Source organism: Canis lupus, chromosome 24 (genome assembly GCF_011100685.1).
Source record: "Canis lupus familiaris isolate Mischka breed German Shepherd chromosome 24, alternate assembly UU_Cfam_GSD_1.0, whole genome shotgun sequence".
Lineage (NCBI taxonomy): Eukaryota > Metazoa > Chordata > Mammalia > Carnivora > Canidae > Canis > Canis lupus.
In genome coordinates, this window is record NC_049245.1 from 34,902,588 (window position 1) to 34,916,133 (window position 13,546).

Below are 13,546 nucleotides of genomic sequence, written 5' to 3' on the forward strand. Positions count from 1 at the left end.
ACTACTGAGCCACCAGGGCTGCCCCCAACATGGGTTTTTTAAAAGTTATATTTACTTATTTATTTGAGAGAGAAAGAGACTACACAGTGGGGAGCAGCAGAGGGGGAGGGAGAGAGAATCCAAGCAAATTCTGCACTGAGCATAGAGCCCACCATGGGCCTTGATCCCACGACCTGGAGATCATGACCTGAGCCAAAACCAAGAGTTGAATGCTCAACTGACTGAGCCACCCAGGTATCCCAACATGAGATTGAATTGCCTGGATCCAAATATATGCAGATTTTTAATAAATACAGCACAGCACTGTAAATGTATTTTCCTTATGGTGTTCTTAATAACACTGGCTTTTCTGTAGCTCACTTTATTCTAAGAATACAATATATAGGAGCACCTGGGTGGCTCAGTGGTCAAGCATCTGCCTTTGGCTCAGGTCATGATCCTGGGGTCCTGGGATCGAGTCCCACATCAGGGTCCCCACGGTGAGCCTGCTTCTCCCTCTGCCTATGTCTCTACCTCTGTCTCTGTGTGTCTCTCATGAATAAATAAATAAAATCTTTTTTTAAATACAGTACATAATAAATATAACATATAAAATATGTAGTAATTGACTTTATATTACCAGTAAGGCTTTCAATCAACAAGAGCTATTAGTAGTTAAGTTTGGAGCGAGTCAAAGTTGTACACAGATTTTTGACTGCATGGGAGTCAGTGCTCCTAACCCCTGTGCCGTTACTGGGTCAGCTGTATATATATGATGTTGATACTGGATGTATCATTCTCCAGCCTATTTTTTCCCCCACACAATAGGATTTTTTGGAAATATTTCCATGTGCTAACATAAAAATCAACCTCCTTCTTCTGAACTACTAGGTAGGATTCCACTGAATGGACATACCACATTTCACTTAGTGATGATCCAGTTGAAGGAACCTTAGGTGTTTTCCTGTTTCTCACTAGGATGATGGACATCCTTGTGCCAAGACAATGTGCGGGTGTTTCTCTGGATTGGAAAGTGTAAATTCCTTGTGGCTGGGATTGCATCGGGGCCCAGGCCTCTCCCCCAGGTCAAGGCATAGGAACCCTTCCTCTGTCTTTGCTAGCCGGTCCTGCTTAGACCCCCACCGCCACCCCATTCCGCTACCCAGGATAGTCACACTTGACCCAGAAGAGGCCAGAAGCACCCCAGGCCGAGAAAAGCCAGCTCCCCATCTTAGAGGCCAGCCCCCATGCAGGAGAATTGAGGGGAAGAGGATCTTCCTCCCCTAGAGATCACATCCTCAGTGTTGTCCCACTCCCCTCATTGCCAGCCCAGGCTCCACGGGTAACTGGATCCAGGTCAGCTGGTGGAGTATGAGGTAGCGTCTAGCTGAGCGTCATGGTATTTTATTAAGTCCGAAATGTGATCGCTACTGTTGTCACACTTTAGCACCCCCAACAATCCCCTTGCAAATGAGAAAACCAGAGCCTCCCACATACCTTTCCCCTGACATCAGGGAAAGCGCAGGGAACCCTGCCCAGGGGCCTGAGCCCGTGTGACCCCCCAGAGCAGCTTTCCAGCTTGAGGCAAGGACTGGGGGGCACAGGGAGGTGTTTTTCCAATTTCAGGCAAAGCAGCGGGTTGGGGGAGAAGTCTGCTACTAATTTTGTTTTCTCTGTGCCTGGGTCTTCAAAGTTAGCATTGGCTTTTAAAGACAATTTTCATTAACATCTCAGGATTGCTGGCCCTACATAAGATTTCTTTGGCTCAGGGGGCTCCAACCTGCATGCCCAGGGGCCAAGGAATCAGGTAATGTGAAGGGAAGAAAACCCAGAAGAGACTGTAGAGCCCTCTGGAAAGGGCTAAGGATGGTTGGGACAGAAGAAGGCAAGCCCCACGCTGCCAGAACGTGTAAAGTCTCAGAGTAGCTGAAAATCTGGAAAGACAGAGAAAGAGAGTGAGGACAAGGAGGGAAAGAGGGAGAGAGAGAGAAGCCCCCAGAGTTTCCATATTGGCTGTTGTTCCAAAAAAATTCTGAAGCATAGTATGGGCTGAATAAGATACGTCTCCAAGCCAGCTTGCAAGCCCTTCCCTAACTGAGCTTATCAGCACAGAAGTTATCAGCCTGGTTCCTTAACCCCTCGAGAGCAGCACTGTCCGCTAGAATTTTCTGTGATGATGGGAGTACATATTCCATCCAGTACAGTAGCCACTGGCTACATGTGGCTACTGAGGACTCGAAATGGACCTAAGGAACTAAATTTGTTATGCTGTTGAATTTAAATTAATTTAAATATAACTACCAATAACCACATGTGGCTAATTGCTACTGTATTAGCATGACTATAGAATCTTTCAGGTGTACCATCGTGCTCAAGCACCTTAGGAAAGGACAGCCCCTCTTGGGGAGGAGGACCAGGTATACCTGAGACCATCAAGCATTGATGAGAATCCCTGGTACATGGAAAGAAAGGAAATGCGGCATGAGGAACAGCAGAGGCGTAGCTATAAGCTAGCTCAAGGGTGGTCACTCAGCATCTCCAGTTTTTTCCCAACACTGTCCAAAGAGCTTCTCATTGGGTTCACCACTTAACATCCACCATGTTCTCCGCAGTCTACTCCACTTCCTTCCACTTGCCCACGCCGTGGAACGTCCCCGCTGCCGTTCCCACCCAGGCCTGTCAGAGTACACTGCTGCCCCCGCCCAGGTGATGTCCCGGGCCAACAGATGTGCAAGGTCCCATGTGTCAGGACTCTGAGTCATGCTTTGCCTTGTACAGAGCTGTGGGCCAGAGCGTGCTAGGGACTCTGGAAGCAAACCTCACCTTCCGGCAAACCGCTTTTCAATCCGGAGCCCTTTCAAGAGACCAGAGGGAGCAGTGACCACACCACCACCTTCTCCAAGGTTCCAGCCTGGATCCCCACAGAGTAGTCTGGGCTGCCCCAGATGCCACTGTCCCCACCCCCACATCTCCATAATAACATGGTGACCCCACTCTGTCTTTTAAAAATTAATGAGGGAGGGAGCCTTAAGGATCTGCCTTTGGCTTAAGGCCATGATCCTGGGATCTGGGATATGACTCCCACATTGGGCTCCTTATGGGGAGCCTACTTTTCCTTCTGCCTATGTTTCTGTGTCTGTCATAAATAAATAAATAGAACTTTTTTAAAAATAAAAATCAACGAGGGAAGGGATTCCCATCCCCCCCCCACACACACAGAGCTCCTGTTCTCAGAGATGAATTCAAGCCTCTTCCTTGCTCAAAGCATTGAAAACACCATTTTCCCCCCCAGATTCTATCCTCCCATCAAGAGTCCAGAGATGTCACCACCAATTTTTTCTTAGAGGTCAAGCTCAGAGTTCCATGTTTTTCTCTTCTCCCTCGCAGTGTTTTCCAGGAGATACCTGCCTCCTGAAATTACCTGGCAGCCAACATGTGGACATTTATAAATCCTAACACAGCACTAGAAACTAAATTCATGCCACACCTGCTGCGTTCCAGCCCCTGCACTAGACGCCCTTAGCACAGCACCTCTCTCCTCTTCACATCAAGCCTGCATTCCTCAGTCTCCCGTTTCCCAAACCCGCCTCTAAGGCTCGGGGTGGCTATGCCACTGGCTCAAGGTCACACAGCCACGTGATGGCCAGATTCCAGAGCCTGAGCCTCACCAGACCGCAGGAGTAATCATCCTATCACCGGGGTGACTTTATGACGGAAGTAGAAGTGACAGATGGGTGTGTGTCATGTGTAGCTTCGTGGAGGCTGTTGTGTCACCTGGCTACAAAGTGACAGAAATCCAACTCCACTAGCTTCAACCGAAGAGCCCACGGAGCAGCCTGTGGTGGCTGTGACCAATTAGCACACACTCAGTGGCTTAAAACAACACAAATGTGTTCTCTTACTGTTCTGGAGGTCAGAAGTCCAGGATCAGTTTCACTGCGCTGAAGACGTGGGCAAGTCCGGTTTCTTCTGGAGGCTCTGAGGGGAGGAATCTGGGCCTTTTTTGATGTCTAGTGGGCACCTGTATTTCTTGGCTTGTGGCATCTTCCTCCGTCTTCTGAGTACCCCAATCCCACCCCAATCCCCTTCTCCTCTGTCTTCAAATATCCCTCTGCCTCTTAGCCCTTGTAATTACACGTGGATAATCCAGAATAATCTCGCCATCTCAAAACCTTTAACTTAATCACGCCTTGCAAAGTCCCTTTTGCCATATAAGGAACCCCGGATTAGGGCATGGACAGTTGGGGGTTGGGGGGGCATTATTCAGCCTACCACAATCAGGGTGGCCTGGTTTCTGGTTTCAGTTGGGGCCGGATCCAGGGGATCAGAGAATGTGATCAGGGCCTCATTCCTGTCTCCAGCTCTCAGACCTGCTTTTCACCAGGCTTAATCCCACCATTTGGCAGCTGCAGTGAAAGAGAGTCCCCTTCCCCAAGGTCTCAGCCGAATTCCCAGGGCCGGCTCTCATTGGCCCTGTTTAGACCACATGCTCATCTTTGATACAATCACTGAGGCCAGAAGGCTGCTGCATCTCTCTGATTGGATGAGCCCGGGTCATGTGCCCACCTTCATCATCCTCTCCCCTGGGTCTTAACTCACATGTGTTATGGTGTTTCCCCAAGGAGAACTGAGAGATCTGTGAGTGGTGGAAAGCAGCATGTCATTGGGAGTCTGTTGAATGGCAAGCCCTTGGGATGGTGCCCATCACATATACTCAATCAGTGATGAGCACAGATCATGGGACACAGAGGAGGGCTGGGGAAGGGGGTGCCTCCAGAAGTGAACGCTTGAAGAATACTACGTTTACCAGGTGCATGAAGGCAGGAGAGCATTCCAAGCAGAGGACATACCTTGCTTGCTTAAGGCAAAGGCTTCCACCCTGTGGCCAGGGTGACCATATGTCCCCACATACTTAGGGGGCAGAGGGGGGTGGTCCTGTTTTGTGCCTGTCCTCCCAATGTAATCTTAACACAGCCCCCTTTACTTGCAGAACTATCTCGGTTTGCATGCTAAATTATACAGTCACACCGCCCCCGACGCCCTTTACAGCCAACCTCATTTATAAGGGAACCAAAGGCAAAAGAAGGGACGAGCCTTAAGGGAAGGTCACCTACCCTTGGGTGTCAAAGCTCAGACAAGAATTCAGGACTCCTAACTCCCAGGCCAGTGCTCACTTTGTGAAGCCAACTGCCAGAGACTATGTCAGATTAACCAGTCACACTCCTCCCTCTTTTTTCTCTTCTTGCCAACTTCTCTGTAGGACTGCGACCAGATCCACGTTGATGACGTCTCCTCTGATGACAATGGGCAAGATTTAAGGTAGGCATTTGGGGAGCCAAAAATGCCCCCTTTTGATTGGTTATGGAGCTCTCCTTTCACCAGAAGCAGAGAGGAGGAGCAGGCTGGGTTCTCAGGACGGGTGTGCCTGCCTAGGCCAGAACCCAAGGTCACAGCCCAGACCCCCACAATGCAGCCTACTACGCATCACCTCCCATCACAGAGGCTGAGATTTCCACAGATTCTCTGTGACTCTGCTTATGTTTATCTCTGTATGGTTTTTTTGTTTTGTTTTGTTTTTGTTTTGTTTTGTTTTGTTTTTTTTGTCTGCTTAGCAAAGTACTGCATGTGTATTGTAAAAAGTTCTGATCTTGCCTCCCAGAATCACCACCACTAAGAGTTTGGCTCCCCTTCTTCAACGGTTTGATTGCTTCATGAGCCCACATATATTATTTAATATAAACGTTGATGCAGTCAATACTCAAAAAAATGTTTCTTAACTGAGTAAGCGGTAGGTCTGTTTCTAGGGGAAAATACTCCTAGGACATGGATTCCAGAAATAAGGTACCCAACTGCTCCAAACGAGACAGCTTTCAGAGGAATGTGGCTGGAATGTTCCATGCCTGCCCCTGAGAAAACCTTATAAAAATGGAACCATAGTTAATCTCTGCTTATCCAAAATTATCCCAACCCAGTGCCTCTTGGCCCATCAAAAATATTATTAGACAAATGATGTTTTGCTTATGGGACCAGTAACTTCACTTAGTGTTTGTTTCCTAGGTGTATCTTCCATCTTGCTCCTAAAAGAGAAGTCAGAGCTTCTTTCCTGGGCCCTGGAAGTCTTTTCAAAGCCCAGCACGAGAAGTGATAGGTACCTGCTTCATATTAATTAGCCATTCTGAAAATCCCTCTCAGTCAGGACTGGCAAGGAGCAAGGCTTCAGTGCCAGACAGGGCTTCTCTATTTATGGAGTAAATAAACCCCAGATCAAGGTTAATTGTGCCCTTTCCACGACGTCATAGCTGGGAACCACTCTTCCCTTCATGGCAATGAGCGACCAGGGTCCCATTTTTATAACATCTCCCCTGGAACTGGCTGGTGTGGGACAGAGAGCAGAGCTCCTCTGAACGCTATCTCATGCTGAGCTGTTGGGGACCTCATTTCCAGAACCCACAATCCAGGAACGTTCCCCCCCCTCCCCAGAAACCAAATTCTCCGTTTATCCATTCAAGAAATCTCTTCTGCAATTTCTACTACTGTGAGCCAGGCACCAAGCGAGCATCAAATGCCCCTTCTTTTGGGGTTGTTTTTTTGTTTTGTTTTGTTTGTTTTTTCAGTTAACAGCAGAAACTATTATTTTAGCACCATGCCCTGTTCCGGATGTCTTAGGTGCATTAACTCCCTCATCTTCGCAGTTACCCTGGGGAGTACATGCTCTTCTCATTATCCTCATTTTACAGTTGGGGAATGGGAGGCACAGAGAGGTGAGGTAACCTGCCGAACCTCACACAGCTGGCATGTGGGGAGGCAGGACTCATGGACGTCCCTCCCTGCCCTCTACCTCTTGGCAGAACATCCGGGCCTCTCCCCCAGGGTGTCCTCAGAGTTCTTAGTATGTGTTCTTTTTCAAGCATCAATTACCTGGCCTTTCCACACTACTCAGAGAGCGGTCCATAAGGCGTGGTCCTGGGCTCCCAGCTAACTGAAAGGAAGCTTCCACCACGTCCAGAGCCTTGATGTCTTGCCACTGAAGCAGGAAGCTGTCCTCAAATTCTTTGCAGCAGGAACCCACTTAGGTGGCACCAACCTGGACTTCCAGACAGAACCGTACACACATCGAGGGAAGAGTATTGTGTGTGCACATCGTAAATCTGAAGAGAACGTGGGAGAAGCTCTGCTGGCAGCTCGTCACCTGGTTGCCATTGAAGAACCAGCTAATGTGTCACAGCCAGAGAGCCGTGCTGAGGTGTGCTGCGGCTGCTGCTGCTGGGACCAGTCCCACTGCTGGCTCTCTCCCTTCTAGAACCTTTACTGGCCAGATTCAGGCAGCCTTCTGGAAGGCACGACCTCTGGTGGCTGCTGATCCCAGGACCGACCGCCAGCCCCCACAGTGGATCAGCAGCCACCAGAGGTGCTAACCTGCCAAGCATTGCTCTGTGTCTCAGACTCTCCCCTGCGCCCTGTGGGCATCACCAGCACATCCAGCAGCAAGGGGAGCACACGTGGCGGGTCCGATGTGGTGGGTGCTGGCCTGGGAAGTCCTGCACATGCGTGGACTCCTATGACCTGCACCATCTCCTGTGACCACCCCTGGGAGCTCATGCCTGGCCTCAGCTTCTACAGCTTCTCTTCTCTCTGAAGAGATTGAGAGGGAAGAGCAGGGTGCTGCTGGAAAGGCCGTGACCCAGGAGGAATTTTGGGGTGGATGGACTGTCCTGGCTCCCAGGTTCACTGATACTCAGCACAAGGCTGCTGATGGTCAAGAGGCCTCTTACACCTGTTCCGTGGTTCCCTGGGGAGGATCGCAGTGCCCAGCCCACCACTGAACACCGACCTGCGGTTCCCACTGCTCAGGCCACCCAACGGGCAGGTGCAACCGCTGAGAGGTCTTGGGCTTTTCTTCCACAGGCGTTTAACCAGAACATGGAAATAAGGTTGGCGGGGAAAAAAGGCCCTAAAAAAGGAAGAAATTATCTAGCAAGACAGGAATCTTTATGGTAGAGTAGAAGAATCCCCTACATGGGGATTAAAGTGTGGGTTCTGGAAACGGCAGGGCGGGGGTGGATATGATGGGGTAAAGTCATTCCTCCCCTTCTCATCAGGTTGCCAATGTGCTGGAAAAGTGAGCAGCACGAGTAAGTCCTTGACGTGTGGCAACCTGCCCCTGGGGTTGGATGCCGTCTGCCCCTTTTTACCAGTGGGGCCTGTTTCACTTCTCTTTCGCCCCCCCCCCCCCCCCCCCCCCCCCGTCATCACCACCCAGGGAGAGTGCTGAGATGAAGAAGCAGCAGCATGCCTGTGTAATGAAGCCATTGACATCTTTCATGGGGAAAAGGATGTTTCGTGCAAACAAGTTATTAGGTCCTATCATGTTCTCCATGGATCTTTATAAATTCAAGTAATTCAGTAAAGAGCAGAGAAGAAACTAATCACCCACATTCCCACCATCTGGAATTAACCACTCTCCGACATTATGACTTCCTGGCTTCCACTTTTATTTTTTTAAGATTTTATTTATTTATTCATGAGAGACACAGAGAGAGGCAGAGACACAGGCAGAGGGAGAAGCAGGCTCCCTGCGGGGAGCCCAATGCAGGACTGGATTCCAGGATTCCAGGACCCCAGGACCACGACCTGAGCCAAAGGCAGATGCTCAATCACTGCACCACCCAGGCGCCCCTTACTTCCAATTTTATATACACTTACCCTCACAGAAGTCTATGAAAAATGACAGAGGTGAACATGAGTATGTTGGGTGTGTGTGTGTGTGTGTGTGTGTGTACCCGTGGGCAAGAATTTAAAGATATCTAGAGGAGAAGCCTATTGGTGTCTCTCCATTCGCACCAGAGTCTACAGCTGAAGCCTGGAGGATCAAGTCCCAGGGCCAGTGTCCCCCTGGCCTGCATGGCCCCAGAAACCCCGCAAGGTGAAATTCACTGTTGAGTCTGAGACATTTTCTGGCTCCTGCAGAGTTTTTTTTGTCACCACAAAGGCTCTTCCTTGGGAAGAGTTTTATATCCAGGAGCAAAGCCTGGCCTCTGTTCCAGTAAGGCTGAGGCCCAAGCTCCCACCCCCAGATGGTACGTGACAGCAGCATGTCACATCACGCCGTCTTCCGGTGCTGGACACAGCGCACACCCTGCAGGGAGCATGACCCAGCACCTCACGCTTCCCAGATGCCCTTATCTCGGCAGCAGCAGGGGCACTGAAGTAGGGGAGGTACAGAAGATGCAATTTCCAAGTGCTGCTTCATTTTCGTGGCAGCGCATCTTTGTAAAAAAAAATAGATAAAACGTCTTTCTGTGTCCACTCTTCAGCTCATCCTAGAAAACCTAGAAACCACAAAATACTCAAAGAGGGAAAAAAATCAAAGTCACGCCCTGAGACAGCCATAGAACCACACTGACCTGTTTCCTTCTGCTCCACTTTTCTAGGAAGAGACTCAACGGCAGGGGGGAGGGGAAGGGGACACAGGGAGGGAGACGGAGAGTCTGAAGCAGGCTCCACGCCCAGTGCAGCGTCCCATGTCGGGCTCCGTCTCATGAGAGAGCATGACCTGAGCCAAAGTCAAGAGCCTGATGCTTAACTGGCTGGGTTCCCCGGGCGCCCCAAGGAAGAGACTCGTTATTTTAAACTTTGGGTCATATTATCCCTTTACCCCTCGTCGCTCTCTGGTTTTCCCCCTGAGACCTTGTGATTTTGCAGAGTTTCTGGCAGCGGGAGAGAAGACGGGGGTCTTCTCTGGCGTGGGGATTTTCATTCTCACGTGCTGGTCGCTGTAGGTGGCGAGTCGCCCACACATTCCTGTTCGGGTTCCCAGCTGCCACCTCTGTCACCAGTTTTGTGCGACTCACTCGTCCCCAGCCCGCTCTGGGACCTCGTAGGGCCAGCGTGCTAGGCTCCCAGCCGGCGGCTGTATCTGCAAAGAAGGCACCAGCGATCGCCTCTGCCTCCTCTAACACGTCGAAAAAGAATCAGAATATGGTTATTCCTGTGGAAAGATCCGGAGCTGTCCCGGAATGGGAGGAAAGGGCTAGCGGCCAGGCCTTACCCGGGGGCGCGGAGCAGCGCAGATCTGGGGATGGGAGTGGCGGGACCGACCCCGCGTCCGGGCCCTTCTGTCAGGATGGACCCTTCTGGACCCTTCTGTCAGGATGAGGCAGCGGCAACCGTTGCTCGGAATTCCCTTCTAGCCTCGAACTCTAAAGGGGGAGAGTGGGGGGGGGGGGGGGGCTCGTGAGGCGACAGGGGCGCCCCCGGGCCGCTGACAGGGTCTCCCCTCCCCCCTCAGCACCTACAACTTCTCGGCCGACGGCTTCCACAGCTCGGCCCCGGGAGCCAACCTGTGCCTGGGCTCGGGCGTCCACGGCGGCGTGGACTGGATGAGGAAGCTGGCCTTCCGCTACCGGCGGGTGAAGGAGATGTACAACACCTACCGGAACAACGTGGGCGGTGAGTGGGCCGCGGCCCGGCGGGGCGGGCCTCAGGCGCTCGGCCCCACGTGCGTGCGTGCGTGCGTGCGTGCGTGCGTGCGTGCGTGCGGCGCGGCCTGCCCGGGGTCACAGCCCTGGGGCTCCGGGGGCGGGGGCTGAGGCGGGGCGGCCGGGGCACTGGGGTCCCCGCCGCGCCGCCGGTGGGCCCCGCCCCAGGCCGCGGAGGCCGAGTCCGCGCTCTGGCCCGCGTGCGGGTGCGTGGCGAGGTCGTCGGCGGGGACTGGGGACGCCGGAGTCGGGGTCGGGGAGGGGGTGGGAGCCGCTGGTTCCCGCGCTGCACCCCGGGGCACGCGCCGTCAGGGCCCAGGCGCCGCTCGGGCCGCAGGCGAGCTCCGCACCGCCAGGCTATTTCTGGAACCTTCCCGGCAGGTGCGTCCTTTTTTTTTTTTTTTTTTTTTTTTTTCGTTTTTCCATTTAGGGCCATTATGACTTTGGGGGCGTCGGTTTTACTTAAACTCTATTAGTTTAACTAAACTTTAATTAAAATAATTAAGTTAGTTTAGTTAAACTTAATTCACATGTGCTGTATAATAAATAATACATGCTTCAGAGGGAGGCAGAGGGCCGTGATCCACCCGGCGCCCAGCGCCCAGCACCCAGCGCCCATCACATCCCGCGCCCTCCCCCATGCCCTTCACCCAGTCCCCCGGCCCCCCACCCCCTCTCCCCTCCAGCCGCCCTCAGTGTGTTTCCTGTGATTAAGAGCCTCTGGTGACTTGTCTCCCTCTCTGCTTTCATCTTTCTTTCTTCGGGGGCGGCTGGGGGTTCTTCACAGGTGATGACACCGCCTCTCCCCCAGGAGGCATCTGAGGGGGGTGGTTGTCACAGTGTGTGGAACCAGCCTCAGGCCCATAAAGGGCAGGTCGGAGCCCGCAGCTGATGGTGTCCACCATATGCCCCTTGGCCCCCAAAGCTCCAAGGGCTCCATCCCCCTGCCCCAGAAAGAGTCCCAGGAAGAATTCAGCGTCTCAGACTGGATGGAACCACTTCCCAACCCCGTGCCTCCACTTTCTAGCTACCTCCCTGAGCCTCAGTGTCTACATCCGTGAAATGGGGAGAAGAACAATTCTGGCTCCCTGGGTTAGGGAAACTGTTGTTAATGGGCACAAAAATCACAACCGTGTGCCTGCAGCAGGGACTCCGTAGGTGCTCACATTCCTCACTAGTCCCTTTCAGTCTTGCTTGGGAGTCTTTCAGGTTCTTCTGTGTCTGCTGCTCCCCCCAGAAAGACCATCAGTCCTTCGGGACTGTCTTGTCCGTGGCTGCCGTCCTAATGCAGTCCTCGCGACAGCTAATGTTTATTGAGTGCTTACTGTCTGCCAGGCTCTGTTATCAGGGCTCTTCTTCTAATATCTTATTTGCTCTTTATAACATCCCCATGAGGTAAGTGCTTTTATCAGCTGTGTCGTATAAAGGTGGAAAGCAAGATCAGAGACGTTCAGTAAGCTGCCCGGCATCACACAGCCAGCCGCTTCACCGCCTCTGCCCACACCCCGTGCCCTCTCACACCCGAGTCTGACTGCGAGAGTGAAGAGAGAGCTTCAGGGTCATCCCTGCTTGCTCACCCACCCCTACGTAGGCAGAGGAGGGGAGCAGGTGTGCCTGGAATGCAGGAGACAGGGATGGAGCCGGCCAGCAGAGACCACCTACTCCTCATCCAGGTTAAGCCCCAGCAAACACCCGGGACTTCTGTCCGGCTGCTTTGCTCTCCCCTAAGCTGAGGGGAAATTGCCTGATGTGTCAGCAGGTGAGGGGAACTCGCACCTGGCAGGACACCGTGGGCAGCCACCCACCCCAGTTTCTGCATGCTACCTCCCCTCTCCTCTCCCCCAGCTCTTTCTGCATCACAGAGTGAGCCTAATGGGGGCCACAGCCTCCAGCCGGAGGGCCACCACACACCCCAGGATCCCAAGGGTTCTGGAAGTTGTGCACAGAAGAGAGACATCCACAAGATACAGGATGAAGGTAGAAAAGGCTTAACAAGTCAACATCAGGAGGCATGGCTGGGTTCAGAGGCCTTTGCCTGATTTCACACCTCCCTCTGCCACGTCCTGTTAGAACCCTGAGCAGGTTACTTAACCCCTCTGTGCCTCAGTTTCCTCAGGTGTAAGCTGGGAATAATGATGTTGCCCAACTCATAGGATACATGTCAGGATAATTTGAATTGATATATGGGAGTTGCTTAGAAATGTGCTGCCCCACAGTGAGCACTTCTTAAATGTTGCTTCCATCTGGGGAAGGAGACCAAGCCTGGGGAAGAGCTGAGGGTAGGGACCAAGCAGACAGAAGCTTGGAGCGTACTTCTAACAGGTGCAAAGTTGGAGCGGTTGACCAGCTAGCTACCCACGGCAGTACATGTGGGGAGACTCTTGTAAACTATGAAACTGTGCCCCAGACAGTTTGCTTTGTTATTAAGGGCCCCTGCTCCGGGACTGTGGGGAAGGTGCAGAGAGAAGGAAAACCAGAGACCACCTGCAACGTTTTGTCCGCATGAATTCCTTCTCCCTTGAACAAATACTGCTGTAGTACCTCCCAGGGGCTGGTACCGCGGTGGCAAACAAAACCAGCTTGGTCCCTGCCCTCATGGAGCAAACGGCATAGTGGTTGAAGCGGACATCGAACACATGATCACAGAGATGTGTGTGAAGTCATATTTGTGACAAGAGCTATCAAGAAGGGGATCCCTGGGTGGCGCAGTGGTTTGGCGCCTGCCTTTGGCCCAGGGCGCAATCCTGGAGACCCGGGATCGAATCCCACATCGGGCTCCCTGCATGGAGCCTGCTTCTCCCTCTGCCTGTGTCTCTGCCTCTCTCTCTCTCTGTGTGACTATCATGAATAAATAAAAAATTAAAAAAAAAAAAGAGCTATCAAGAAGAGGTGCATGTCGGGAGAGTACAAAGTAGAGCCAGCGTAGGCCTTCCAGAAGAAATGACACTTGAAACTGAGTATGAAGGATTTAGGCAAAAAGGGAAGGTAAGACAGTAAAGGGTACTCCAGGCTCTGAGATGAGATGTGCGAAGGTCTCGAGATGGAAACGTACTGGGTGCATCAGGAGACAAAGAGGAGGCCATTAGGGT

General features: G+C 52.2%; 1 protein-coding gene and 1 long non-coding RNA gene across 5 annotated transcripts in view; one reads left to right on the forward strand and one right to left on the reverse strand.

Moving 5' to 3' along the window:
- EYA2 (EYA transcriptional coactivator and phosphatase 2) overlaps positions 1–13,546 on the forward strand; it is a 264,015-nt gene that overhangs the window by 235,674 nt on the left and 14,795 nt on the right. For all 3 annotated transcript variants that reach the window (XM_038572509.1, XM_038572510.1, XM_038572511.1), the window contains 2 exons: positions 5,240–5,298; positions 10,268–10,428. In XM_038572509.1, coding sequence (XP_038428437.1) covers positions 5,240–5,298; positions 10,268–10,428 — 220 coding nt within the window. The remainder of the gene's footprint in view (positions 1–5,239; positions 5,299–10,267; positions 10,429–13,546) is intronic.
- Positions 8,458–10,475, reverse strand: LOC111092041. Of its 2 annotated transcripts, none has more exons than XR_005377930.1 (3): positions 10,275–10,475; positions 10,028–10,178; positions 8,458–9,895 (listed from the first exon to the last, which is right to left on the reverse strand). It is a non-coding gene; the product is annotated as an uncharacterized LOC111092041 (long non-coding RNA). The 2 variants fall into 2 exon arrangements; XR_005377931.1 differs by having other exon boundaries at positions 8,458–9,931.